Source organism: Babylonia areolata, chromosome 7 (genome assembly GCF_041734735.1).
Source record: "Babylonia areolata isolate BAREFJ2019XMU chromosome 7, ASM4173473v1, whole genome shotgun sequence".
Lineage (NCBI taxonomy): Eukaryota > Metazoa > Mollusca > Gastropoda > Neogastropoda > Buccinidae > Babylonia > Babylonia areolata.
In genome coordinates, this window is record NC_134882.1 from 40,420,052 (window position 1) to 40,444,553 (window position 24,502).

The following is a 24,502-nucleotide window of genomic DNA, read 5'->3' on the forward strand; positions in this document are numbered from 1 at the left end:
TTTCAGTGACCAAGAAAAAAGTGCCCCCAGAGTCCAGCACCTTGGCACAAAGGATCGGTGATGGCCGAGACATCCTCCGTCGGATCCTGGCTGGGACCATGCATGCGCCCAAGTTCAAAGTGTTCCTTGGAGAGCCCAGCATGGCGGCCGAGTTCCGTGAAATGCGTGAGGAGATTCTGAAAGAGTGCCATGACACTTTCCGTTCCTGTTTCCATGCCTTCTACCCCACAGGTCAGCTCAAGTGGTGGTGTCTGTGTGACCTGCTCCTTCAGATGGAACCGGTGAGTTTGTGTGTGTTTGTGTAGTATTGTATGGTGTTGTTGTGTGTTGTCTGTGTGTGTGTTGGAAAATGTTGTTGCAACTTGACATTCTTGGTGTTGTCTATAGCTGTAGGGCTAGGAGATATTTACTGCTGGGAAATAGAGGGAGGGAGTTGGTAGTGTTTGGAATGATGAAGGCATTGGAGTTCCTGTTTTGTGCAAACTGGTGATAATATTTATGCATGTTGGCTCACCCCCTCCCTGCTGCCTTTCTCCGTGAGTAGACACATGGAACGTTAATGTGAGGAGAAACAGAAGACTGGTTTGGCTTGTTTTCTCTTCAGGTTCTCTTGTCTTGTTGTGGAGATGTTGAAACATGCTGAAAGTTAACCACTGTTGTTGGTTTGTGACAAGTACAGCAACAGTTTCTGCAGTTCCCATGGAAAATGAAAAAAACTCAAACAGTTGAACGTCAAGAACTCATTGCTAGTCAAATATCCTGTGACTCATTCTTTTCTTGCTAATCTGCTAAGAAAGTGCACTCAGTTTCAAGCTTACTGTTTGCTGATGAGTTTCAGTTTCAGTAGCTCAAGGAGGCGTCACTGCGTTGGGACAAAACCATATACGCTACACCACATCTGCCAAGCAGATGCCTGACCAGCAGCGTAACCCAACGCAGATGAGTTGCTGATGAGTTAGTTGAATGAGTCACAGGTCAGGAATGTGTTTCCAACTGGTTTTGTACAAGTGAAAAAGAACATCGTAGTGAAATGTAGAAGATAGAATAATGTATGATAGTTGTGTCCGACATCGACCGTCAGGACAGCAGAGGACGCAGCTGCTGTCCCAACTGTATTGGGTTGATGGAAAGTCTTGCCCAAGTTGCATCCTCATTCTCTCAGCCAAAAGGGCTTTAGAACAGTCAGCATTGGGATGTCCCCACAGGCCAAGTATCCCAGAAGGTGGCAGCACTAAGAGCCATTGCAGCCTTGCCTCCTTGTTAGTCATAGTCCTTTATGAAAGATTAAGCTAAAAATGAATTCCTGTTGCTCTGGAGAAACCATTGATCATACAGCTCTCACTTTGCTACTGTTGAGCCCAACAGCAAGTTCATGTCAATCTCTGTTGGTCAGTGCAGCTAAACTGTGGCAAGCTGCATCAGTGTTGAATGTGTTTTATGAAAGCCAGCGTGAAGAGCAGTGGAGCACAAAACAGGAACTTGTTGCTTTCAGTGTATGTTACCTGAGTGGTGTTTGTGTGGTTGGATTGTTTTAATTGAGGAATGGATCATTCTGCAGTGCTGGTTACACAAGTGGTGGAATTGAAGGCAAAAGATAGGAACGGTTCATTTGTGTCTAAAAATTACTTTTAAAACAAAAAAAGTTTCAGACACATCTGGAAGGAATGAAAAAAACAAGAAATAAAAAAAAAAAATTCAAGAGCTCCCAAGGTTTATGAGATGTTTGGTAATTCTCATGACATCACGCACCCATGTATACTGGACGTAAAAATTTCCTGAATCAAGTAATTTTTTGTGGAAAGAGTACTGCAACACTTCACAGGTTAAGAAACACAGGAAAGCAGCACAGGTTCTCTATTTTCATGACATTCTTACAGTGATAATGGGTGTTTAAACATAATACCAAAAGTTATTTCATTGCTTTTAGCTGTCTCCGGACAAATAGTTTTCTCCCTTGCTTTTCCCTGCAGATGACCCATTTGTTAGGGTTAAGAAAAAAATCACAAAAAATGCAAAACACAAAGTAACTGAATGAAAATTCCCAGTACTTGATCCACTGACCCCTTTCCTCATGTCGTGTGTATGCTCCCCCCCCCCCCCCCCCACCCTCCGCTCTTCACAGCCCTCAGAAGCTGAGTCACTGCAGATACTTTATTCAACATCTTCATCATCCTCATTGATGTTGAAAGCTTCAGTTTGAACTATTTCAATCACTTCAGCAGCTGTAAAAATCCACTGTCGTGATCTAGTTTGTTCCAGAAATTTCCACTTGTATCGCCTGTGACGCCATTTTTGATACATATGCAGATTAGCTTGTCATGTGTGGTACCGAGGTCAACAGATCATCAGCGAGTGTATAGTTACAGAACCTCATGAAGAAACTTTCCATTTGACCCTTGACACGTTCACAATGCCAGAAGTAGCTGCGATTTTTATGCTACCCCATGAGGAAAACATGGAAAAAATTTTAATTGTCAAAACTGCTATAGCATTCTGTTGTCCGGAAGGCTGCCTTACGCCAGGAATGCTATAGCGCTCCATCGTCCGGATTGAGTTAACCTTTTCCCTGATATCCTTACACACTTATTTTAAGTCAGTGACTGTTGTGTTTACCACACACTGAGATTCTGGTGACAGTCATGAAGTGTGTTACATCTTTTTTGTGTGTTTTTTCTTGGTGAATTTTTAAAATTTGAATTGAATAGTAACCTTCATGTGCCACCAGCACTGAAGAATGATGCCCAGATATGCACTGACTGATCTTAGTTCCTAAATCTAAAATCGTATCTTTAAAAATATATTGATGTTGTGAGAGTTTATCGCTGTTTTAGACTATCCATCTCTTGCAAGTGTTTACATTTGATTTCGTATTTTTTGTTGTCTGCATTTGTTATAACTTATAAACTTATATCATGATATTTGTGCTGGATTTATTCATACCAAAATTTGTTGATGTAGAATTATTTTTTCATTGTTTCATTTTTTGCATATTGTAGTTGTAGAGTAGTAATAAATTGTTCTTTTGGCGCTTTTTTTGTTGTTGTTTATGATATATGTAATCTTGTACACCCATTTTTTTCTTACATATATAATTTGTTGTTGGTGATTGTTTTTAATCTGTTTTAATCTACCTTTAAAAAAATAATTGGCACGTGTGTTTGTAAAACTAAAGTAAACTGCAGGGAAGGCCATGGAGAATGCTAAGGTAGAGAGATTGGGGAAGGTTACTTGGCATCAGTTTCGTAGGTTTGCTGTCCAAGATTTCTGTATGCTTGCTTTCATTTTGTAAACCAACACAATTTTTTTGTTGTTGGTATCTTTTGTTGACTTCGGCTGTGCTTGTTAAAGAATCTGTAATCACAGTATTCACACTGACTGAAATGAAAGCTTGCTTGTTTGAATTTTGGTTGTACATAATGATGATGATCACAATGGTGATCAGGAAGGTGGCACTTCAGTGAACGACAAAATCACGCACAATGACTGTAAATAGCTTCAGAATAAAGTGCAGTGCTTTTTGTTTTTCCATGACACTTTCAAACAAAGGACACTGATCAGAAATATGTATGCATATATTTTCCTAAGCTCATTTGAGTATGGCACATCTGAAATTGTAATTTATGCTAAGGAACTGTCCAGTTGTATGACTGGAGAATGATTAATCCACTTTTGATTGTTTGTTTATTTATTTATTGTTCTGGACAGCAGTCATTATTAGAAGAGAAAGAAATGAAATGAAATATCACTGGAAGAACACTGAAAATAGGACTCATGAAACAGTGCTTTTGATGATATTAAGCCTAAGGTTTCATTGGAAACAAAAACATATCAATACGTTTGATGTTAAAAAAAAAAAAAAAAAAAAAAAATCCTTCATTAGGCTGAGTGTAAACCAGTAATGTACCTCAAAAGATTGATCAGGCAGAGAATATGCAAAGACTGTTCACAAGTTCAGGATGAGAATATGATGTGTGCTTTATTGATCCACGTTTACCTCTGTACAGTTTGAGTGTCAATGTAAGTTGTGTGTGAGTGTACATGTTATGATCTGTCCTCATTTTTTTGCTTGCATGCCTTACTCTTATGTGCTGTTTTGCCTCCTTCAGATCTTTGACAAAAAAGAAAAAACACAAAAAGAAAAAGAACAGGTGTGTATGTTCTGCCCCTGTGGACCCGCATTATTAAGGTTTCTCCTCTCACTGATATAACATTAACCGTCCCTTGGTTGTCCGCTTATGCATAATTACTGGGTTTTCTCTCTGTACTCTGTGGCTTTGGGATGCTTGCTGGCAGGGCTATGCTGCTTTTGTACTGGTACTAATTCATTGCATGGAGTGCATTTTTTAATACTAAATACATTTTGTGTGTGCGCTGTTTGGCTTTTAAAAAAGCATGACATGAGCAGCACTGACAGCAAAGGGTCTTAAAGGTTAGCATGCCTGTTTTATCAAATGTATGTTCATTGCTGATGGAAGTAGTTTGTAAGACAGTGTTGCATTGATTGTTAGTACTGACGCAGACTACTCTTTCCCATGAGTCGATGGGATTTTGTTAGGTGGTGTGGCAGTCCAGTTGACAGCTTCATTTTCCATTATAACTATAAAATGGAGAAGACAAGGCAGTGAGTGTGTGTGTGTGTCCGTGAGAGTGTGTGTGTGTGTGGGTGGGTGGGTGTGTGAAATGGGGAAGGGATGGAACAGGAAGAATACCATGACTACTGTGGGGTCGGTGCTTTTTTGTTTGTTTGTTTTTTCGACTATGACGTATGTAGATTTATGGCTCAGGGGGAATGGGTTGCAGATATCTGTACAGTGTACCAAAACACAGGCTAGTACTCTCATTTGTATATTTTTTGTATAATTATATATATATGTATGTATATATCTATCTCAGTATCTGTCTATATATCTATATAAATCTATATATCTATACATCTCTGTCTCTCTGTCTCTGTCTCTGTCTCTCTCTATATATGTGTGTGTATATATATATATATATGTATGTATGTATGTATGTATGTCTGGTCAGGTTGGTCCAGAATGGAAGAAAATACATACTATATACCACGCTCAGAATCCTTCACTGGCTTCCTGTGAAGATTAGAATTCAGTGCAGAATTGCTTGTCTCTCTACTTTCAGCATCTCTGTCATAACAATATGCCACCATACCTTTCAAATCTCCTCCTTATGTGCCATCCTTCTAGAGCACTACACTCTTTTGACCTCTCTGTTGACAGTTTCTTGGTTCTTCCTCAAAACCTTTGGCAAAAAAGTCTTTCTTTGTCTTTGGCCTCATTGTCTGGAACTCCCTTCCCACATCTCTCAGAAAAGCTCAGTGTTCCCAGATCCTGAAGGCACACCTATATAAACTTTACCTCTGCTGATGTGCGGGTGTGCAGGCTGGAGTTTTGTTTCAGGGTGTGTTGCTGGGGTGTTGTGCAAGGGAGGGTGTGTACTGTAATTCATTTGGGCTTTATGATATATGTGACTGGTTTTAATCATTGGGATTCGTTTTGAATGTTGTGATTGGTTTTAAGTGTCTGTGTGTGATTTACTTGTCTATTATTTGGACATTGTATGTGACATTGTGATGTGGTTTTATCCATTGTGGTATTATTGTTAAGTATTGTGATATGAAATGTTCATTTTTCAAGTGTTGTTTATTTGTTATGTATGTGTGTGAAAAGGGGGGGGGGGAGTCATAACCATTATAGGGTCACCACTTGGTGGAGCTTGTTTATCCAGATACTGTACTCTTTGCATGAGAATCTGAACACCTGTCCATGAGTATTTGTTTTGAAGTACACACTTTCTTTCTTTCTTTATTCATTTTCTTCTTCTTTTTATATACTCTTTTCTTGTTTACTTGCTTCTACCTTTGACACTTTAATTTGCTCTTGTCCCACCAATTCTATCTTAATTAGGCCCATAAGATGCCAGTTGCAAATTTCTTGGTATGTTGTGTATCTCTACAACTTATCTCTTTATTCTCTTCAAACATTTTCATAGAACATCATGGATCTGTAACTCACTGATCATACTTCCTGGCAAAACATCTGATGTCGCAATCTTGTTTTTTTTCACCTTTAGCAAAGATTACAAGCTTGTACATTAGTTTTGTGCATGTAATACATGGCTAGATGGAACTTCTAGACAACTGTTCTGCATATTTTGTGCTGTCTGTCTGTACTGTTGTTACATGTTGGGTTTTTTGTTGTTGTTTTTTTTTTGGTTTTTTTTGTGTGTGTGTGTGTGTGTATGTCTGTGTGTGCATAAGGGCGTGCATGCACTTCTCAGAGAAAGATAAGACAGCTGGTATCTGACTCCGAACATTTACACACACACACACACACACACACACACACACACACACACACACAAACTTATTGTCACTTGGACACATTCAAATGCTTCACCAAGAAATGGCAACTCTCAATAAATTCACTGCCCCCTTAAAGCCTGAACCGGACTATAAATGGCGGGCGATTTGAATCAAGCCAGTTTCTCACCAGAGTCTGACACTGTGACGTCGGTGAAGGTTTATTCAAAATAAAAGCCTAATAAAGCTACGGTTTGGCTTCATTTATGGCAGAGAGCGAGATTTGCCTAGCAGCTTCCAATCTAGACCTGAATTGACTTTGGAAAGTACAAAATGTGTCAGCTACACGTAATACAAAATTTGAATGCAGAGAAAAGGGGCGGAGCTAGAGCCGTTTGTGTTTGCGCTAGACGTGTCTGTCAGATAAAAATAGCACCAGCACGTGGTTCTGTCCGGTGAGAATTGGAAAGCATGCAGACAGCCCCTCGACGTTGGCAACCGTAAACGACCACATTGTGTGGCAGGAGTACACGGATATCTTTCTCCGCTAACAGTGAGTCGGTCTTTGTTTTGCTTTCACCTCCCACATGTTTACATTTCTACCGGACACGTGCTCGCGCTTTTTATAGATAAACTCCGCCCCTTTCCCTTTTATGGATAGGCTCTAGTGCGCATGCGCAACCGAAACCTTGCTCTCGGGAGTTAAGACTTTAACAAGGAAAACCATCCTTGCTGGCTTCCACATCACAGGAAACATGGAGGCTCACACAGTGGTCTACCTTGAAGACAGATTTGTCCAGAACATCTTGCCGCCCACTCCATTTTTATCACAGTTTATTTCCTGTCTATTCTGTATTTCTAAACAGGTGGTGTATTACATATCCAATGATGAGCGTGTGTATATTGTATTGCTTTATTGTATTGTGTTACGCTGTTTTGTCATAAGATTTCTCTATGAAAGTTGGGCTGCTCTTTCCAAGGAGTGCATTGCTACAGTGCAGCTCCATCTTTTTCCCATTCACACACCTTCATGTATATATTATTATACACATGAGTTCATTCATTGACATGTGTGTACGTACTACTTGTTCATGCACACACGTGCACGCACACACGCATGCACACACATCACTTGGAGGATGCCAGGAGATTTGTCAATATAAAATGCAGTATTCCCACCTTTTAGAAACAGTGTGCTTGAAATTCACTTTTATCTAACACTCTTTTTAGTTCTTTTGTATGTTATCTCTTTCTTTCTCATTTTGTGCCTATCCTGTTTACCTGTAGTTGTTCTAGAACTTATTTCATTGGCATTTATATAATGATGTATTCTTTGACATCGGAAAATGTGAGTTGATTACTGTCTTTTTTCTTTTCTTTTCTTTTGCAGTTTATATGGTAATATACATTTTGCTGCATAATTTACAACTGTGCAATCCTTTTCAGGTTTGTTAGACAATGTTTTTATGTAGTTGTTCTTGTTTTTTTTTTTATCCTCTGATGGGAAATGTGGTGTTGGAATGGCCCAGAGGACTTTTCTGGGCCTGGATGTGATATGACGGGAGTCTGCTCAAGCTTAATCTTCCAGTTTGTCCACTGTCTTATGTGCTCATCTTGCAGTGATTTGCTGTGTGGCTTGTCAGACCTGGTGTAGCCCTCTGTGGGAGGCTGGGCTCTAGTCATGTTGATCTGAATAGAATTGACTTGAACACACTCATGCATGTATGTTTGGGGAGACACGTGCGTGCTCAGAATGCTCAGCTTATTTCCTTGCTCATTTGCTGGCCTACTGGCATATGCCTGTGTGTGTGCGTGTGTGTGTGTGTGTGTCTGTGTGTGCGTGCGTGCGCCTAACCACCCATCATCTTCCTACACATATAGACACAGGCAGGCCTGCAGACAGAGACAGACACACACACAAACACACACACGCACACACACACACACACACGCACACACACTCACACTCACACACACACACACACACACACACACACACACACACCATTGTAGAGAGAGAGAAGGTTCCCATTGCAAAATAATGTATAACCTCTGATCAGTATTATGTACTGCATCTTTTACTGGTAACAGTTTAGTAAGATATACTTCATATTGATAGCTTACATACCTGAAAAAGCGAAAGCCTGAAACGGTGCCATGTTTAGTTTATTCCCATTCATTGGCATGTCAGCCAGGAGAATCCTTATTTCCCATTTTGTTCAGGTCTCCTTTATTCAGTTTAAACACACACACACACTTATGTACAGCCCAGTACACACAACACCTGTGTGCAGATGCACACATACACAGATGCGTGCTTGTATTCATGCACACTGCACAAACATTCACACCACAAACTTGCACACACACATCAGATCTATACAGTACACACACCCTCACACACATACACAGAACACACACACACTGACACTTAATTATCTCTTTCTTATCTCCATGCATTCTCTCTCTCTGTACTCTGTCTGCTGACCCACAACATACCCCCAGTCAGTGATCGCCGTTATGTGAATAATCTTGTGTATCATGCATTATAACGTTTCTGTTAGGTTACTTTGTCCCCGATCCCCACATGATGGCCTAGAGGTAACGCGTCCACCTAGGAAGCGAGAGAATCTGAGCGCGCTGGTTCAAATCACGGTTCAGCCGCCGATATTTTCTCCCCCTCCACTAGACCTTGAGTGGTGGTCTGGACGCTAGTCATTCGGATGAGACGATAAACCGAGGTCCCGTGTGCAGCATGCACTTAGCGCACGTAAAAGAACCCACGGCAACAAAAGGGTTGTTCCTGGCAAAATTCTGTAGAAAAAAACACATCGATGGGAAAAACAAATAGAACTGCATGCAGGAAAAAATACAAAAAAATGGGTGGCGCTGTAGTGTAGCGACGCGCTCTCCCTGGGGAGAGCAGCCCGAATTTCACACAGAGAAGTCTGTTGTGATAAAAAGAAATACAGATACAAATACAAATACAACATACCCCCAGTCACTGATTGCTGTTCGGTAAATAATCTTGTCCGTCATGCATCATAACGTTTATGATAGGTTACTTTGTCCCCGACCCCCACAACGTACCCCCAGTCACTGATTGCTGTATGTGAGTAATCTTGTCTATCATGCATCATAACATTATGTTAGGTTACTTTATTCCAGCTACCACATTCCCCCAGTCACTGGTCACTGTTAGGTGAATAATCTTGTGTATCATGCATCATAATGTTTATGTCTCCATCCACTCTTTCTCTCTCTCTTCAACCTGTCACCTCACCCACAGATATCCCCAGACACTGAATGCTGTTATATGAATAATATTGTCTATCAGTGAAAAAAAAAAAAATTAATTCATGCATCATAACATTGGTTACTTTCTCCAGTGCTCTGTTATCACTGACCACTGGACATTTGTTTAAATATTTATTTATTATGTCCTGATGTAGAAACACACAAAATCATTGTTGCTGTAGTATTCTGCGTTAGCTTTTTGTGTCAGTTGTGTATTTCATCTACATTGATATGTATGAACTGTCCAAAATACCGATAATGATGATGATGATGATGTTTCAACATGAGAAATTTAACTTTCAATGCAAGGGACAAAAAACAAAACCCAAAAAAAAACAAAAAACAAAAAACACTGACCACTGGGCGGTGCCAACAGGGGGCAGCCAATGTGTCAGGCGTGGGTCGCCTGCTGGCGGCGGTGATGGAGGCCCTGTGCCACCCGGCCATCAAGCTGACCGCCATCATGCCCATCAACTGCGAGCCCGAGACGGAGGCTGTGCTGCGCCGACAGTCCATGTGCATGGACGACAACACCAACAGCGTGGCCAGGCTGGGGGAGGGCCACCGCTACCCTGTGCTGGCCTCTCACATGAGCTACAGGATGGAGGTGAGAGGGAGTGAGAGAGAGGTGGGTAGGGTTTTGTACACTGTTGTGGAAAGCTGGAAAAAGTCTTAAGGAGTGGGAGGCATGGGGGCTGGGGAAGGGGTCTGGGGGGGGACCATTTCCAGGGCTGGAAAAGTCTTCTTTCGGGCGAAGGGGTGGGGGATGTTTCGCCCTTCATGGTCTGGGAGAAACTAGGAATTGTGTTTTCAACAAACTTTCTTTATTTACAGAAATATCAAAGCAACTGCATGGCAGATAAGTCAAAGCACAACAAGCAGAGCTTATAACTGTGCTCTAAACTGGTTACTTGTCAATGAACTTGCTGCGATTTTTAACCCTATGAGCCCTGACCACCACTTTACCGGTGGTGGGGAGGGGTGGCATAATGCCTGTCCACCGGTTGAGCGGTGCGTAAACACTTGTGTCGTGTTTTGCTATTGGTTGACTTAATATTGAAGAGCCAGTCAGAAAAACCGTAATATTCTGACGTCAGCGAACATAGTACCAACATTGCCGCGCCTTTTCTCTGTGTTTTGTGCATGTGCTTTGGATAAAAAAGATCGATTTCTATCATGAAGCGTGCAGAGTCTCAACCTGACACGCCTCCTTTGATCAACTGATTCTGCATGCTAGATTCATTTTCAACATCACTATCTGTAGCAAAATCATCTGATTCGAATTCCACCTCACTGTCAGAGTAATCATTGTCATACTCTGCTTCCGATAAATCATCAAGCATATCAATTACTTACTGCATTGTGTACAGTTGTTTTCTCGCACATTTTGTCCCTGATTTCTGCCCTGAAGGGCCAGGTTGAGACTCTGCATGCTTCAAGTGTTTACACACTGCTCAACCGGTGGCTGGGTATTATGTCATTTTTCTCTGCCACCGGTAAAGCGGTAGTCAGGGCTCAAAGGGTTTAATACCAATTATTTGCAAATTTTGGCTCAGGAGCTCAGGCAGAAGGGTTAAAATTGCTCAGGAACTCAGGGCTCAAAGGGTTAAAAAATGCAAAAAGTGATACGTGGAAGTAAAACAAGTGGAAACTTGGAATTGTAATATAAACCTTGACCAGTACCATTCAACACGGAGCCCAAGGCATTCATAAAACAAAGAAAGAAACACACCAAAAAATGATGAAAATTTAATATCAATACCAGGATATCTGCTGATCTCTTTCATCAGTGGTGTAGCAGATGATTTTTTTTTTTTATATATACCAGTCTGGTTTGTGTTTGGTATGGAAAATACCCAGGTTTGAGAAAGGTCTTGAAAAAGTGTGGAATTGTGTTGCCAGTCGGTCACGTGTGGGAACTATAACTGGATTGCGGTGGAAGGGAGGAAGGGGTAGTGGGTGGGGGTGGGGACCAGGAACATTCCATCTGTGCAAGGGTAGACGACGACAACAGCAGTGTGGTCAAGGGTCAGGGAAGGGCTCCACTGCCTTGTGCTAGCCCCTTAAAGCAGCTACAGGATGGAGGTGGAGGGAGAAAAGTTGAAAATCCAGACTGAAAAAAAAAGGGGGTGAAATTTGATTGCAAAATTTGCACTGAGCTAAAAAAATTCATCAGTCTTTTTTTTTTTTCATTCTGAAAAATGAAATGAGGGTGGTGAAGGTGTTGAGATTCACACAAACTTTTTATGAACTTCGCTGTGAAACTTTCCATTCACATGAGGGAGCAAAACTTTTGACTTTGCATGCAAATTTTACCAATCATTGGGCAGATCCCTTCTCATTTGAAACAGTTTTCGATGAGATCCTCCCCTTCCTGGTCCATTACTTGAGCAAGTTACTCTCTTGTTAGCTGCATATTTTTCTTAAAGAGGTCGCCATCAAATCCAGCTTCTAGATCAAGTTGTTGCAAGGCTGTGTGTGTGTGTGTGTGTGTGTGTGTGTGTGTGTGTGTGTGTGTGCTGTGTCTGACTGATGTGGTATTGTAAAGAGCTTTGAGATGTTTAAGGTGCAAAATAAATGTACTATTATATTAATATTATTACTTGTTTTGTGCCTTTCTTTGATCAGAAAGCAAACTTTTAACTAGTCTAAGCACTTCACAGAGTCATTTGCACAACCTGCTGCCTACCTGGAAAGAGTGGCTGACAGCTACCTTTAGGCACTCCATCATTCGTTTCCTGTGTCATCCAGTCAGGCTTTCAATCAAGGGTACACATACACACGCATATAAACGTACCATTGTTATCACCATTTTTATTATCATTATTATTATGAAGATGATGGTGTTGACGATGATGATGATTATTAGAATTATCATCAATATTACCTGTGCAGGTGGACAGCATAGGTGGCAGCAGCGTGATGCACGTGTCGTTCAAGGAGGTGCTGGACCGCCTGCTGATGCTGGTGGCCCTCCCTGTGCGGCAGGTGCTGGCCGGGGAGCAGGAGTCGTTCCCCTCTCACCTGGTGGCCAACACCTGCTACCTGCTGGCGACCATCATCAGTGAACTGGCCGCCTCCTCCATGGGGCTAGAGGTGAGTGAGGGGTGCTGCTGGTCTGTTGGGGCTGGAAATATCACAGATTGCTTGCTTGTTTGTTTTTTAAGATATTTTTTTTTTTTTTTTTTTTTTTTAATTGTTACTTTGTGTGACGGGCACCATAGCCGAATGGTTAAAGCGTTGGACTTTCAATCTAAGGGTCCCGGGTTCGAATCACGGTGACGGCACCTGGTGGGTAAAGGGTGGAGATTTTTACGATCTCCCAGGTCAACATATGTGCAGACCTGCTAGTGCCTGAACCCCCTTCGTGTGTATACGCAAGCATAAGATCAAATACGCACGTTAAAGATCCTGTAATCCATGTCAGCGTTCGGTGGGTTATGGAAACAAGAACATACCCAACATGCACACCCCCGAAAGCGGAGTATGGCTGCCTACATGGCGGGGTAAAAACGGTCATACACGTAAAAAGCCCACTCGCGTATATACCAGTGAACGTGGGAGTTGAAGCCCATGAACGCAGAAGAAGAAGAAGAAGAAGTTACTTTGTGTACAGAACAGAAACTCTTTAGATGAACAATAGGAAGCAAACAATAGCAAAAGCAAGGGGGGAAAAAAGGGGGGAAAAAAAAGGAAAAAAGAATCTCAGTGTACCAGACAACACTCACAGATCGTTTCTTGTTGTCCTGGAGGACAAGTTTGATGAAAAAGAAATCTACAAGCAATGCACTCATCTAACAGGTGTGTGGGCGCTCTAGAAAATAGAGTGCATTTAGAGAAAAAACACCTGTATGTGCACGTCATGAAGATTTGCATACTTGAGTAAATGTATGCATGTACACACATACACACAGACATGCACACAAAGACACAGATAGAGACACACAGACCCAACAGAGACTGCACACACACACACACACACACACACACACACGTTTATACATCCAACAAATCCTCTGTTGTCGCAGGTTGACATTGACACCAGTACCCGCCCTCTCCTGGTGACCCCTAACCGTTTCACCCGCATGACCCAGATAGCGTTCTGGAACACAGGCAATGGCAGCCCTGACGCTGTGGCCTTCTCAGTGGATCGGCCAGGCATTGTGCTGGCCGGGGTGTGTGTCTACGGAGGCTCTGGCACCTATGAGTATGAAGTGGAGCTGCTTGTGGAAGCATCCGGAGAGGTGAGCAAAATGAAAAAAAAGATTTTGGGGGTGTTCTGCCGCCTTGTGCACTGCTTCAGTGGCATTACACCCATGCGGCTCATTCTGAGTCCCCCGTACTGAGCCACACCTGGGACATCTGTCACAGTCCCAGTGTCGGCAGTCCAGTGATTGATGTTTGGTCACCAGGAGGCCACACACCAAATAAAATTGGTTTCATTAAATTATGTGCTCTGTACTTCTTCATCTGTGGGAGCTGCCCTTGTTTCACAACTTCTTGTTTAAAGATAATTTGTTTTTAAGAATCTGGTGTTTGCTTTTGTTGTTGTTGTTGTTGTGAAAAGTAAACTTATCATTTCTTATCAGAAATTTTGCTGGATGTACCATATCATTTCCATTGGTTTTTCTGTTCTTTCCTCTTTTTTTTTCTTGGAAACTATTCCAAAAGCAACAAAGAAAAAAGAACCAGGTCAGCTCAAAAAACAGATCAAAGCATAGAAAAGTAAAGAAATGAATGTAAAAATTAATCCCATCTGAGGATATTAACTGGTTATCAGTTGTATAATGAAGAAAATAAGGATTTGAAAAAAGGAATGTATTCAGTGTATGTGTGTTTGTGTGTGTGTATGGATGTGTATGCATGTGCTTGTGCATGTGTGTGTGTGTACAGGCAAGCGGTGAAGTCAAAGGGGAGGTGTCCCACACACAGCGATGGAACAGTCTGGAGGTGGTGAAGGGAACATTTGGCCCTGACGACACAGTGAACCTCATCGCTGAGATCAAGTTCGAACAGCCCATCCCCATCAGGGTAGGTGCCTTAAGGAGACAGTTCTTTTCCTACTGGTGGTTGATTGAGAAGAAATCACTCTTGGTGGTTGATTGACTCTTGAGAAGAAATTAATCCCGGTGGTTGATTGATTCTTGAGAAATGATTGATTCTTGAGGAGAAATTAATCTTGGTGGTTGAATGACTCTTGAGAAGAAATCAGTCTTGGTGGTTGATAGATCCTTGAGAAGAAATCAGTTTTGTGACCAAAGAGTTCATGGTTAGAGGTTCATGGAGAGACAGTGAAGGATGGAATGGGGTGAGGAGGAGGGGTGGAGTATAGAGAGAGTGGTAGGGGAGAGGTCGGAAGAACTAGATGAAGTGGACTGGTGCAGTAGCTGGATGGCAGATGTTTTTGGATACTCTGCTGTAGAAGTTGTGTGTGGGGGGGCTGATTAGTGTTCATTGTCAGTGGAAATTATATTCAAGTTGTATTTTGGACAAGGAGTAGTAAGGATGTTGAAAGCATACCCAGTGTTTAGAGGTGAACATTGAAATAATGAAACACACAGGTGGTAAAGATTTTTTTTTTATTGTAAAGCATTACATAATAAAATTAATAACGCTGTTGAGTGTGTGTGTTTTTAGGAAGGAACAAAGTACGCCTTGAAGCTGCAGAACACGGGTCAGCGTACATACAATGGTGATGGGGGCATGGCAAAGGTCAAGTGCTCCGATGGGACTACTTTCACCTTCTCTGCCTGTTCACTCAGTGTCAACGGTACCAACCATGTGCGAGGGCAGATTCCACAGATTTTGTACTACAGGTAGGTTTCTTGCTTACATTTACAACAGCACAAAAAAAAAAAAAAAAAAAAAAAAAAAGGTTTGAAAAGGAATCACACATGCATGCTTTCATGCCCACACAGACACACATGGGTGTGTCCTCTTATTTTCTATTCATTTCTTTTTGTGACCTGTAGATGCTAGAAAGGATTTGATGTTCGCTTTAGTCAAAGAAAGCAATAACAGGCTAGCCACTGTGACAAATCGGGTAGTGATGCGGACTGAATACAACAGGCACTACAGTTTATCAGCGAAATGACTTGGAGGCAGTGCAGGGTAGAATGTGAACTTTACTCCTGTCCATTGCTTCTTGGAAAGCGCCGAGCACTACCCCAAGACCTGTATTGATATGATTGTCCTTCAGGAAAGCATTCATTGTATCATGAGTTGTTTCGAAGGATTGTCAGAGGTCTGTGATGATCATCCTTCTGGAAAGCTTTAATTGTATCATGAATTGTTTCTTAAGGATTGTCAAAGGTCTGTGACAGTATGGTCTGTGTGTGTGTGTGTGTGTGTGTGTTTTCGCAGTGCCCCCCAGGAGGGAGACCAGCAGAGTCAGCATGCCAAGACCCTTGCAGAGCTGCAGGCAAGGAAGAACGCCATTGACATCACTGGCGCCATCTGCAGGACCGCTACAGAACTGCTACACTGCTCCCACAACCAGTCAGGTAGTCCGGCAAGGAAAGCTCTAGATGTAGTCATGCTTGTGTGCGCTACTACATGCATGCACGCACATAAGCATGTGCTTGGATGCTTGCATTCCTGTGCATGCAACAATGGGTGTGCACATATGCATATACACAGAAAGACAAGTAGTATACCAAAGAACAGGAAGGTGGAGTGGTGGTCTTGTGGTAATGCACCCAACTCGGAAGTGAGTGTCCACGGATATCCACAGATTTGAGTCTTATACAAACCTGGAAGTTTACTCTCTTGCTCCACTGGACCTTGAATTGCAGTCTAGGTCCTAGTCATTTAGGTGAGACCATGAACTGAGGTCCCCTGTGTGGCATGCACTAATAAGTGCACCTACGATAACAAAAGGGTTGTCCCTGGCAAAATTATGTGGAAAAATCCACTTTGCAGATGGTTTAATGTATTGCTGGGTGTGCCATGTCGATAATTCTGCCATCAGAGGGTATTTACACAGACAACATTCAGTTAGTGTATCATACTGAACTGTTTTCTGAAGTTTAGTTTCTGAAAACAGGAATTTCCATTGACAGTGTAGAAGAAGCACCTCTTTTCTGTGCTGAAGTGAAATGGACTTTGATACAGAGCCTGCACAAGTACCCAGTACAAGCATTTTATTGTTTGTTAAGATGCCATAGAAAAGTATATGTTTGGTGGATGTACATAAATAATGTTAAAAAGTATTTTTAAAATTATTATATATGATTGTCTGTCATGGCCAGCGGTGACCATCAGAACAGCAGAGGAAGCAACTGCTATCCTGACTATCTGGGCTAGAATTTGATTTTAGTGGGGAGTGTCTTTCCCAAGTTACATACATCCCATTCTCTCGGCCAAGAGGGCTGTAGGACAGTTGGTACTGGGATGGTCCCCAAAGGCCAACCAACCCCCAAGGCTGGAGCACTGAAAGTCAGTGTAATCTTGCCTCCCAGTTTGAGAGTCATAGTCCTTCACAAAAGAATTAAGTTGTAAATGAATTCCCATTGCAGTGGAGAAACCATTGATTATACAGCTCTCACATTGTAAACCAATCATTGAGCCAGATACATAGACCTACTGAAGTGATATTGTTCAGAGTTAGATGTTGTGATTGATGTACTAAACCAATCATTGAGCCAGATACATAGACCTACTGAAGTGATATTGTTCAGAGTTAGATGTTGTGATTGATGTACTAAACCAATCATTGAGCCAGATACATAGACCTACTGAAGTGATATTGTTCAGAGTTAGATGTTGTGATTGATGTACTGAACCAATCATTGAGCCAGATACATAGACCTACTGAAGTGATATTGTTCAGTTAGATGTTGTGATTGATGTACTGAACCAATCATTGAGCCAGATACATAGACCTACTGAAGTGATATTGTTCAGAGTTAGATGTTGTGATTGATGTACTAAAGTGATGTTGTATAGTGTTTGATGCAGCTGACGGCCTTGTGGAGACGCTGGGCAATTCCCACCTGTTCTCCTCCCTGCTGCCTCTGTCCCTGGCCTACGTGGGGCCTGTGGCTGCTCAAGACCCAAGGGTACGGTTGGGATGGTTGTGCTGTTTTAATGGGGCTAGGGGTTCATGAACTTGTTCTGCTGTTTGGAGTAGTTTACATTTTAGGAAATGAAACAGAACGTTTCGTTCTGTTATCATGCGTTATTCTTTTTATTCCAGAGGAACACATGCACGCACGCACGCAGACACGCATGCATACATACACGCACAGAATTGTAGAGTGTAGCTTAACACTTGGAGTGCTGATTTTTCTGTAACATCTGGTTGCTTCCTGTGGATTGAGTATGGATATTTTCGTACTGCAGTGGGCATGTCAAGTTTCACTTTCTCATTTGTTGGTTTTAGCCTCTACATTGTTAGTTGGTCTTTTCAGTACAGTACATTACAGTACAGTACAAAATAATACAATACAGTACATCTTTATTACTATGTTTGAAAATCAATGTATGAATCAGGGGGATTGAGCTTGTTTTTTTATTGATGATGTTTGCATTTTGTAAAGAAGCATGGCTTTGACAATGCACTCAGCTGTTGTGGAGTTGGTCCACAGAAACTGCAGTGCAGCTGCACTGATGGCACAAGGTATTAGATAAGCATGCACTCAAGGCCTGACAAAGCGCGTTGGGTTATGCTGCTGGTCAGGCATCTGCTGAGCAGATGTGGTGTGGCGTATATGGATTTGTCTGAATGCAGTGATACCTCCTTGAGAAATTTATACTGAAACTGTTAAGCATGATACTGTGGTGGTAACCAGGGTGCGGTGCAGCTGCACTGAAAGTATTCTTAATGATACTGTGATGGTGACCAGGGAGCAGTGTAGGTGCACTAAAAGAATCAGTAATACTGTAGTGGTGACCAAGGTGCAGTCCAGGTGCACTGAAAGTATTAGAAATACTGTGATGGTGACCAGGGAGCAGTGCACATACACTGAAAGTATTAATAATGGTACTGTGATGGTGACAAGGGAACAATTGCAGGTGTACTGAAGGGGTACAGAGTGTTAATAAAGACTGACCTTGTCACCAGGGAGTGGTGCAGGTGCACTGATAAAGTGCAGAGTTTTAATGACAGTGCTCTTATCACCAGGGAGCAGTGCAGGTGCACTGATGGGGTGCAGTTTGAATGAGTGCTCTTGTCACCACTGATGGGGGGTGCAGAGGGTTAACAATGACTGTGTCCTTGTCACCAGGGGGCAGTGCAGGTGCTGTACCTGATCCAGGAGATCCTGCCGGCGGTGGTGGCGCTGACCAAGCAGCTGGTGCCCCTGCCCCTCAGCTGCTCTGTCACCATCGACAGCTCCATGTCTGATGTGAACATCCCCACCACCTCCCAGCACTACGCCGTCATTGAGAGCGACCACCCCTACAAACCTGCCACCGTCGCCAACTACAAGGTTGGTTGGTTTTTTTTGTTTCTGAGTGGATTGTTTATTTCGCGGTCATGGCTCCGTGTGGTTCAGTGAATACTGGTAAAAGAGGTGAGTTTGCATGTATGACATGTTAGCTTCCTTGAAAATAATGGTGAAAGGGTGAATGGCATTGATGTAAACAATAATTCATAAATATGCATGGCTTCAAAATGGGTTTCAGAAGAATTCTCTTTGTTACCTTTCTTCTGTCTTTCATTGTGCATGTGCCAACACACAGTTCATGCACATGTGACTTAATTCTGTTAGTTCCTACAGTTATGTATGTGTGTATGTTCTAGGAGAATTCTCTTCAGTTTTGTCAAGAAAAATAGAGATATTTTCATTGTTTGTGGCCAAGTGAACAATTCAGGAAACAACATTTCTCCACAGCCTCCAATTTTCTGCGCCACCCCACCCCCTCCCACAGCCCCCAGCCCCTACTCCCTCCAGACACCCACACCATCAAAGGAAAAGAAAAAAGAAATTTTGTTGATATTCAGTCAGGGATGCAGAGGGGAGGTAACCTACTTCGGGAGGTTATCAGCCATAGCTACTTTCGTTTTCTCCGCATAGGCGGGTGGTAGTTTGCACAGGACAGGAATCAGACCCCTGCCAGAGTCTGCACTGGTGGGTCACGGTAAGTATGTTACTTAAACGTAATTTTAGGAAGAAAATTTCCTTTTGTTGATATTCAAAATGTTCTTTGCGGTGTCGTCAACGTTTGCAGCTGGAGTTCCCCAACACGGTGCGGTGGATGGTGATCGAGTTTGACCCCCAGTGCGCCACGGCCCAGGCGGAAGACTCCCTGCAGCTGTACATCCCTGCTTGGCGCACCCGCACCGACATCAGCCTGGATTCTGAGGGGGCACACAGCGTGCTGGACACTCCCGCAGAGGTGGGGCCGAACTACTGGCCTGTGCTGAACAAGTTCCACGGGGCCAACAGCTGGCCCAAACAGTCCATCGTGCTGCCAGGTGGGTTGCGTGCAGATACCACTGCAGACTGTGTGGGGACCGTGTTTCTGAGGAAGAGGAAAAGGAGGGTAGTTAAAGGCTGTGGTGGTTAAGGATAATAAAAATGAGGAAGTTGTGAGAGGGTGAGGAGGGTAGTGAGAGGGTGAGGAGGGTAGGATGAGGAGGGTAGTGAAAGGGTGAGGAGGGTAGTGAGAGGGTGAGGGTGAGGAGAGTAGTGAAAGGGTGAGGAGGGTAGTGAGAGGGTGAGGAGGTGAGGGTGAGGAGGGTAGAGTGAGGAGGGTAGTGAAAGGGTGAGGAGGGTAGGGTGGCTAGGGTAGTGAGAGGGTGAGGAGGGTAGGATTAGGAAGGTAGTGAGAGGGTGAGGATGGTAGTGAAAGGGTGAGGGGGGTAGGTGAGGAGGGTATTTAAAGGGTGAGGAGAGTAGTGAGAGGGTGAGGAGGGCAGAGTAATTAAAGGCTGAGGAGTAGTTAAAGGCCGTGGTAGTTAAGGAAAACATAAGGAGGAGGGTATATAGTAAATGGGTGAGGAAGGTTGTAAAAGTGTGAGGTGGGTTGTAAAAGGGTGCGGTACAGCTAAGTATATTGTTAGCAGAAGGATTCTTTAATGAACGTTGTGAGTGTTTGGTTTGAATCAGCGTAAATCAGTGTTGTTGAAGATGCATAGTATTAACAACTTATGCAACCAGTCCCCATGAATCTGGATTGATTGAGTAGTTGGTTTATAACATTGCACACACACCTTAACTCTTTCCATACGAACGGCGGAAGAGACGACGTTAACAACGTTTCACCCCAATTACCATCATCAAAATATTGCAAGAGGAAGGCTTTTATACTGAAGAGGTGAATGTTGACAAAGAATACCACAGTTCTTACGACGGAAGCTAAAGGTTGGGTCATTCAGACACCCACTGGACATTCGAGGGGTCTGTGTAGAGGAGAAGAGAGGACTGACCGTACTGAGTGAGTTAACCAGCTCTTGGTTGCTAGCATGGGATAGGCTGGAGCTTATTAAAAAAAAAAACCCAAAACAACCACCACCTGGCTATCAGTTGAGTGGTGAGGCATTGGCCACCACAGTGTGGCACATGATCTCAGCGATTGTTGTCTAATTGCTTGGAGTTCAGCCATTTCTTTGTTCTTTTGGGGACATGGTTTTGTCAGGCTGTTGTGTAGACTGATTCTTTTTTCAGGGTGTGAAATCTTTGTTGTTATTTGTTGTTGTTGTTTTTATCAGGGTGTGAAATCTTTGTTGTTTGTTGTTGTTGTTTTTTATCAGGGTGTGAAATCTTTGTTCTTGTTTTTCTTTTATCAGGGTGTGAAGTGTTGTTTTCCCTGGAGACAGCATCAGACTACCTGAAAGATGAAAAGGCCAGCTTCTTTGGTTTCAAGTGTACTGTCATTGGCTATGAGTGGAACTCCAAGGCTGACGATGTAAGCAATGCCTGTGTTTTCTGGCTTTGTTTCTTTGTGTGTGTGTGTGCATGTGTGTGTGTATGTGTGTGTGCATGTGTGTGAGTGTGTGTGCATGTGTGTGTGTGTGTGTGTTTGTGTGAGGGACTGAAGCCTGGTTGATTGAAAACGAATGATTATCACTTAAACGCAGCTCTCAGTCAGCTCTGCTTACATAATCAGCGAGCTGCACAAATGACTTTTGAAAAGCGCTTAGTGCTTGGTCTCCGACAGGGGATAGGGGCAGTGTGAATGTCCATAACAGTCAATCAATTAGTGGAGTGATGGCCTAGAGGTAACGCGTCCGCCTTGGAAGCGAGAGAATCTGAGTGCGCTGGTTCGAATCACGGTTCAGCCGCCGATATTTTCTCCTCCTCCACTAGACCTTGAGTGGTGGTCTGGACGCTAGTCATTCGAATGAGACGATAAACCGAGGTCCCGTGTGCAGCATGCATTTAGCGCACGTAAAAGAACCCACGGCAACAAAAGGGTTGTTCCTGGCAAAATTCTTTAGAAAAATCCACTTCGATAGGAAAAACAAATAAAACTACACGCAGGAAAAAATTTTTTTAAATGGATGACGCTGTACTGAGCAACGCGCTCTCCCTGAGGAGAGCAGCTCGAATTTCACACAGAGAAATCTGATGTGATAAAAAGAAATACAAATACAAATACAAATCAATTCATCAGTGTTGGTGAATTACAGAGAAGGAAGGGAATTGATGTGAGACATAAAAGTTTCAAAGAAGTTAATTGTCTTTTACATTGTGAAAACATTAATCTTTATTATTTGATTATAACCTTGTTAACTAATACTGTAGAGCACAGGAGATGAAATCTGCCTGGAAGTTGCATCCCTTGTTAAGTTGCCAGGAGCAGATTTGTTCCGTGTTTTCAAAAGTTCCAGTAGCTGGAGCAGGAACTCTTTGGACAGAGAGCATATGACTCCTGAAATTTATTGAGAGTGGAAAGCAACATCAGACTACAGATCTGACCTTTTCTTTTTGTTGAAGATGGGTGTTGACAGACTCTGATGTTTTATTGTTATTTTTGTTCTCTCTTTTCATATTGCTTGTGTCCACACACAGTGCATGTGTAACTTGTAAGTTACTCACGTAAGCTCTTTGAGGGGTATAGTTATGCATGTGTGTGTTACTCCTGAAGCTCCCTGAGGAGTGTAGTTATGAATGTGTAAGTTAATCCTGTAAGCTCCTTGAAGAGAATAGTTGAGCGTGTGTGTAAGTTACTTCTGTAAGCTCCTTGGGGAGTGTAGTTATGTGTGTACATGTGTGATATATTCCCCATTCTCTCCCATAAAATGTAAATATTGTAAAAAAACACAAAAAACAACTGATGTCTTACATATACTTTTCCAGCCATTCTGATGAGCTATCAGTTCCACCTGGAAGCTGACAGCTAGAGATTTGTACTGCAAGAGTATCTGCTGTAGACAACAGTCTTTCTTTTCCTGTGTTGAGCAGAGTTGTGTTAGCTCTGAGAGTGTGACACTATTGTTTGTGTGAGAAGTGTCACACAGTGTTTTTACAGAATGTGTGAGAGTCATGCAGAAGCGTCACATGAGATGTAAGAAAGAGTTATAGAGAAGTGTCACAAAATGTTTTTCAGAAAAAGTTGTGCCACACAATGTTCTGCAGAAAGAGTTGTACAGAAGTGTCACACAGTGTTTAGCAGAAAAAAGTTGTACAGAAGTGGCACGTGATGTGTTACAGAAAGAGATGTACAGAAGTGTTGCAGAAAGAGTTGTTCAGAAGTCTGACAAGATGTTTTGCAGAAGGAGTTGTACTGAAGTATCACTCTACTTTTTGCAGAAAGAGTTGTACAGAAGTATTACATGATGTGTTACAGAAAGAGTCATACAGGTGTTACATGATCTGTTGCAGAAAGTGTGTTTCAGAAGTGTCACAGAAAGACTCATACAGAAGTGTCACACAGTGTGTTACAGAAAGAGTTGTACAGGTGTCACACGATGTGTTACAGAAAGAGTTGTACAGAAGTGTCACACAATGTGTCACAGATAGCGTCACACGATGTGTTACAAAAAAAGTGTCACACGATGTTTACAGAAAGAGTCATACAGAAGTGTCTGACTATGTGTTACAGAAAGAGTCGTACAGAAGTGTCACACCATGTGTTACAGAAAGAGTCATACAGAAGTGTCACACCATGTGTTACAGAAAGAGTGTCACATGATGTGTTACAGGCAGTGTCACATGGTGTGTTACAGAAAGAGTCATACAGAAGTGTCACACAATGTGTCACAGATGGAGTGTCACACAATGTGTTGCAGAAAGAGTGTCACACGATGTTTACAGAAAAAGTCATACAGAAATGTCAAACCATGTGTTACAGAAAGAGTCATGCAGAAGTGTCACATGATGTGTTACAGAAAAAGTGTCACATGATGTGTTACAGACAGTGTCACATGGTGTGTTACAGACAGTGTCACATGGTGTGTTACAGAAAGAGTCATACAGAAGTGTCACATGATGTGTTACAGAAAGTCATACAGAAGTGTCATACAATGTGTTACAGATAGAGTGTCACACAATGTGTGACAGAAAGAGTGTCACACGATGTTTACAGAAAGAGTCATACAGAAGTGTCAAACCATGTGTTACAGAAAGAGTCATACAGAAGTGTCATATGATGTGTTACAGAAAGAGTGTCACACGATGTGTTACAGAGTCACACAGAAGTGTTACATGATGTGTTACAGATAGAGTCGTACAGAAGTGTCAGACGATGTGTTACAGAAAAAGTGTCACACGATGTGTTACAGAATGTGCTGCTGCTGGAGAAGGAGCTGACCTATCTGGGAGGCATGTGCTCTGCTTCCCTGATGAGGAGAGACATCCCCCTGCCTCCAGGTAAACCTCACCACCTGTCTCCTCCCTAGCACAGCTTTATCCATTGTTAAAAACGTTGGGCATTTTCAAGATATTGCTGGTTGTATGCGGGAAAGAGGGTTGTATGTGGTGGGTTGGAGGAGGAGGA

The 24,502-nt window shown here is 42.5% G+C and overlaps 1 protein-coding gene across 26 annotated transcripts in view; it reads left to right on the plus strand.

Annotated features, from left to right (window-relative positions):
- Positions 1-24,502, plus strand: part of LOC143284031 (E3 ubiquitin-protein ligase MYCBP2-like) — a 151,835-nt gene that overhangs the window by 46,189 nt on the left and 81,144 nt on the right. For 21 of the 26 annotated variants that reach the window (XM_076590599.1, XM_076590608.1, XM_076590604.1 and 18 more), the window contains 13 exons: positions 7-281; positions 4,107-4,148; positions 9,993-10,223; positions 12,512-12,712; positions 13,645-13,860; positions 14,510-14,647; positions 15,254-15,432; positions 15,980-16,119; positions 17,576-17,676; positions 18,844-19,047; positions 19,790-20,036; positions 21,351-21,469; positions 24,288-24,375. In XM_076590599.1, coding sequence (XP_076446714.1) covers positions 7-281; positions 4,107-4,148; positions 9,993-10,223; positions 12,512-12,712; positions 13,645-13,860; positions 14,510-14,647; positions 15,254-15,432; positions 15,980-16,119; positions 17,576-17,676; positions 18,844-19,047; positions 19,790-20,036; positions 21,351-21,469; positions 24,288-24,375 — 2,181 coding nt within the window. The remainder of the gene's footprint in view (positions 1-6; positions 282-4,106; positions 4,149-9,992; positions 10,224-12,511; positions 12,713-13,644; positions 13,861-14,509; positions 14,648-15,253; positions 15,433-15,979; positions 16,120-17,575; positions 17,677-18,843; positions 19,048-19,789; positions 20,037-21,350; positions 21,470-24,287; positions 24,376-24,502) is intronic. The other 5 variants (XM_076590609.1, XM_076590624.1, XM_076590619.1 and 2 more) reach the window with 1 other exon arrangement.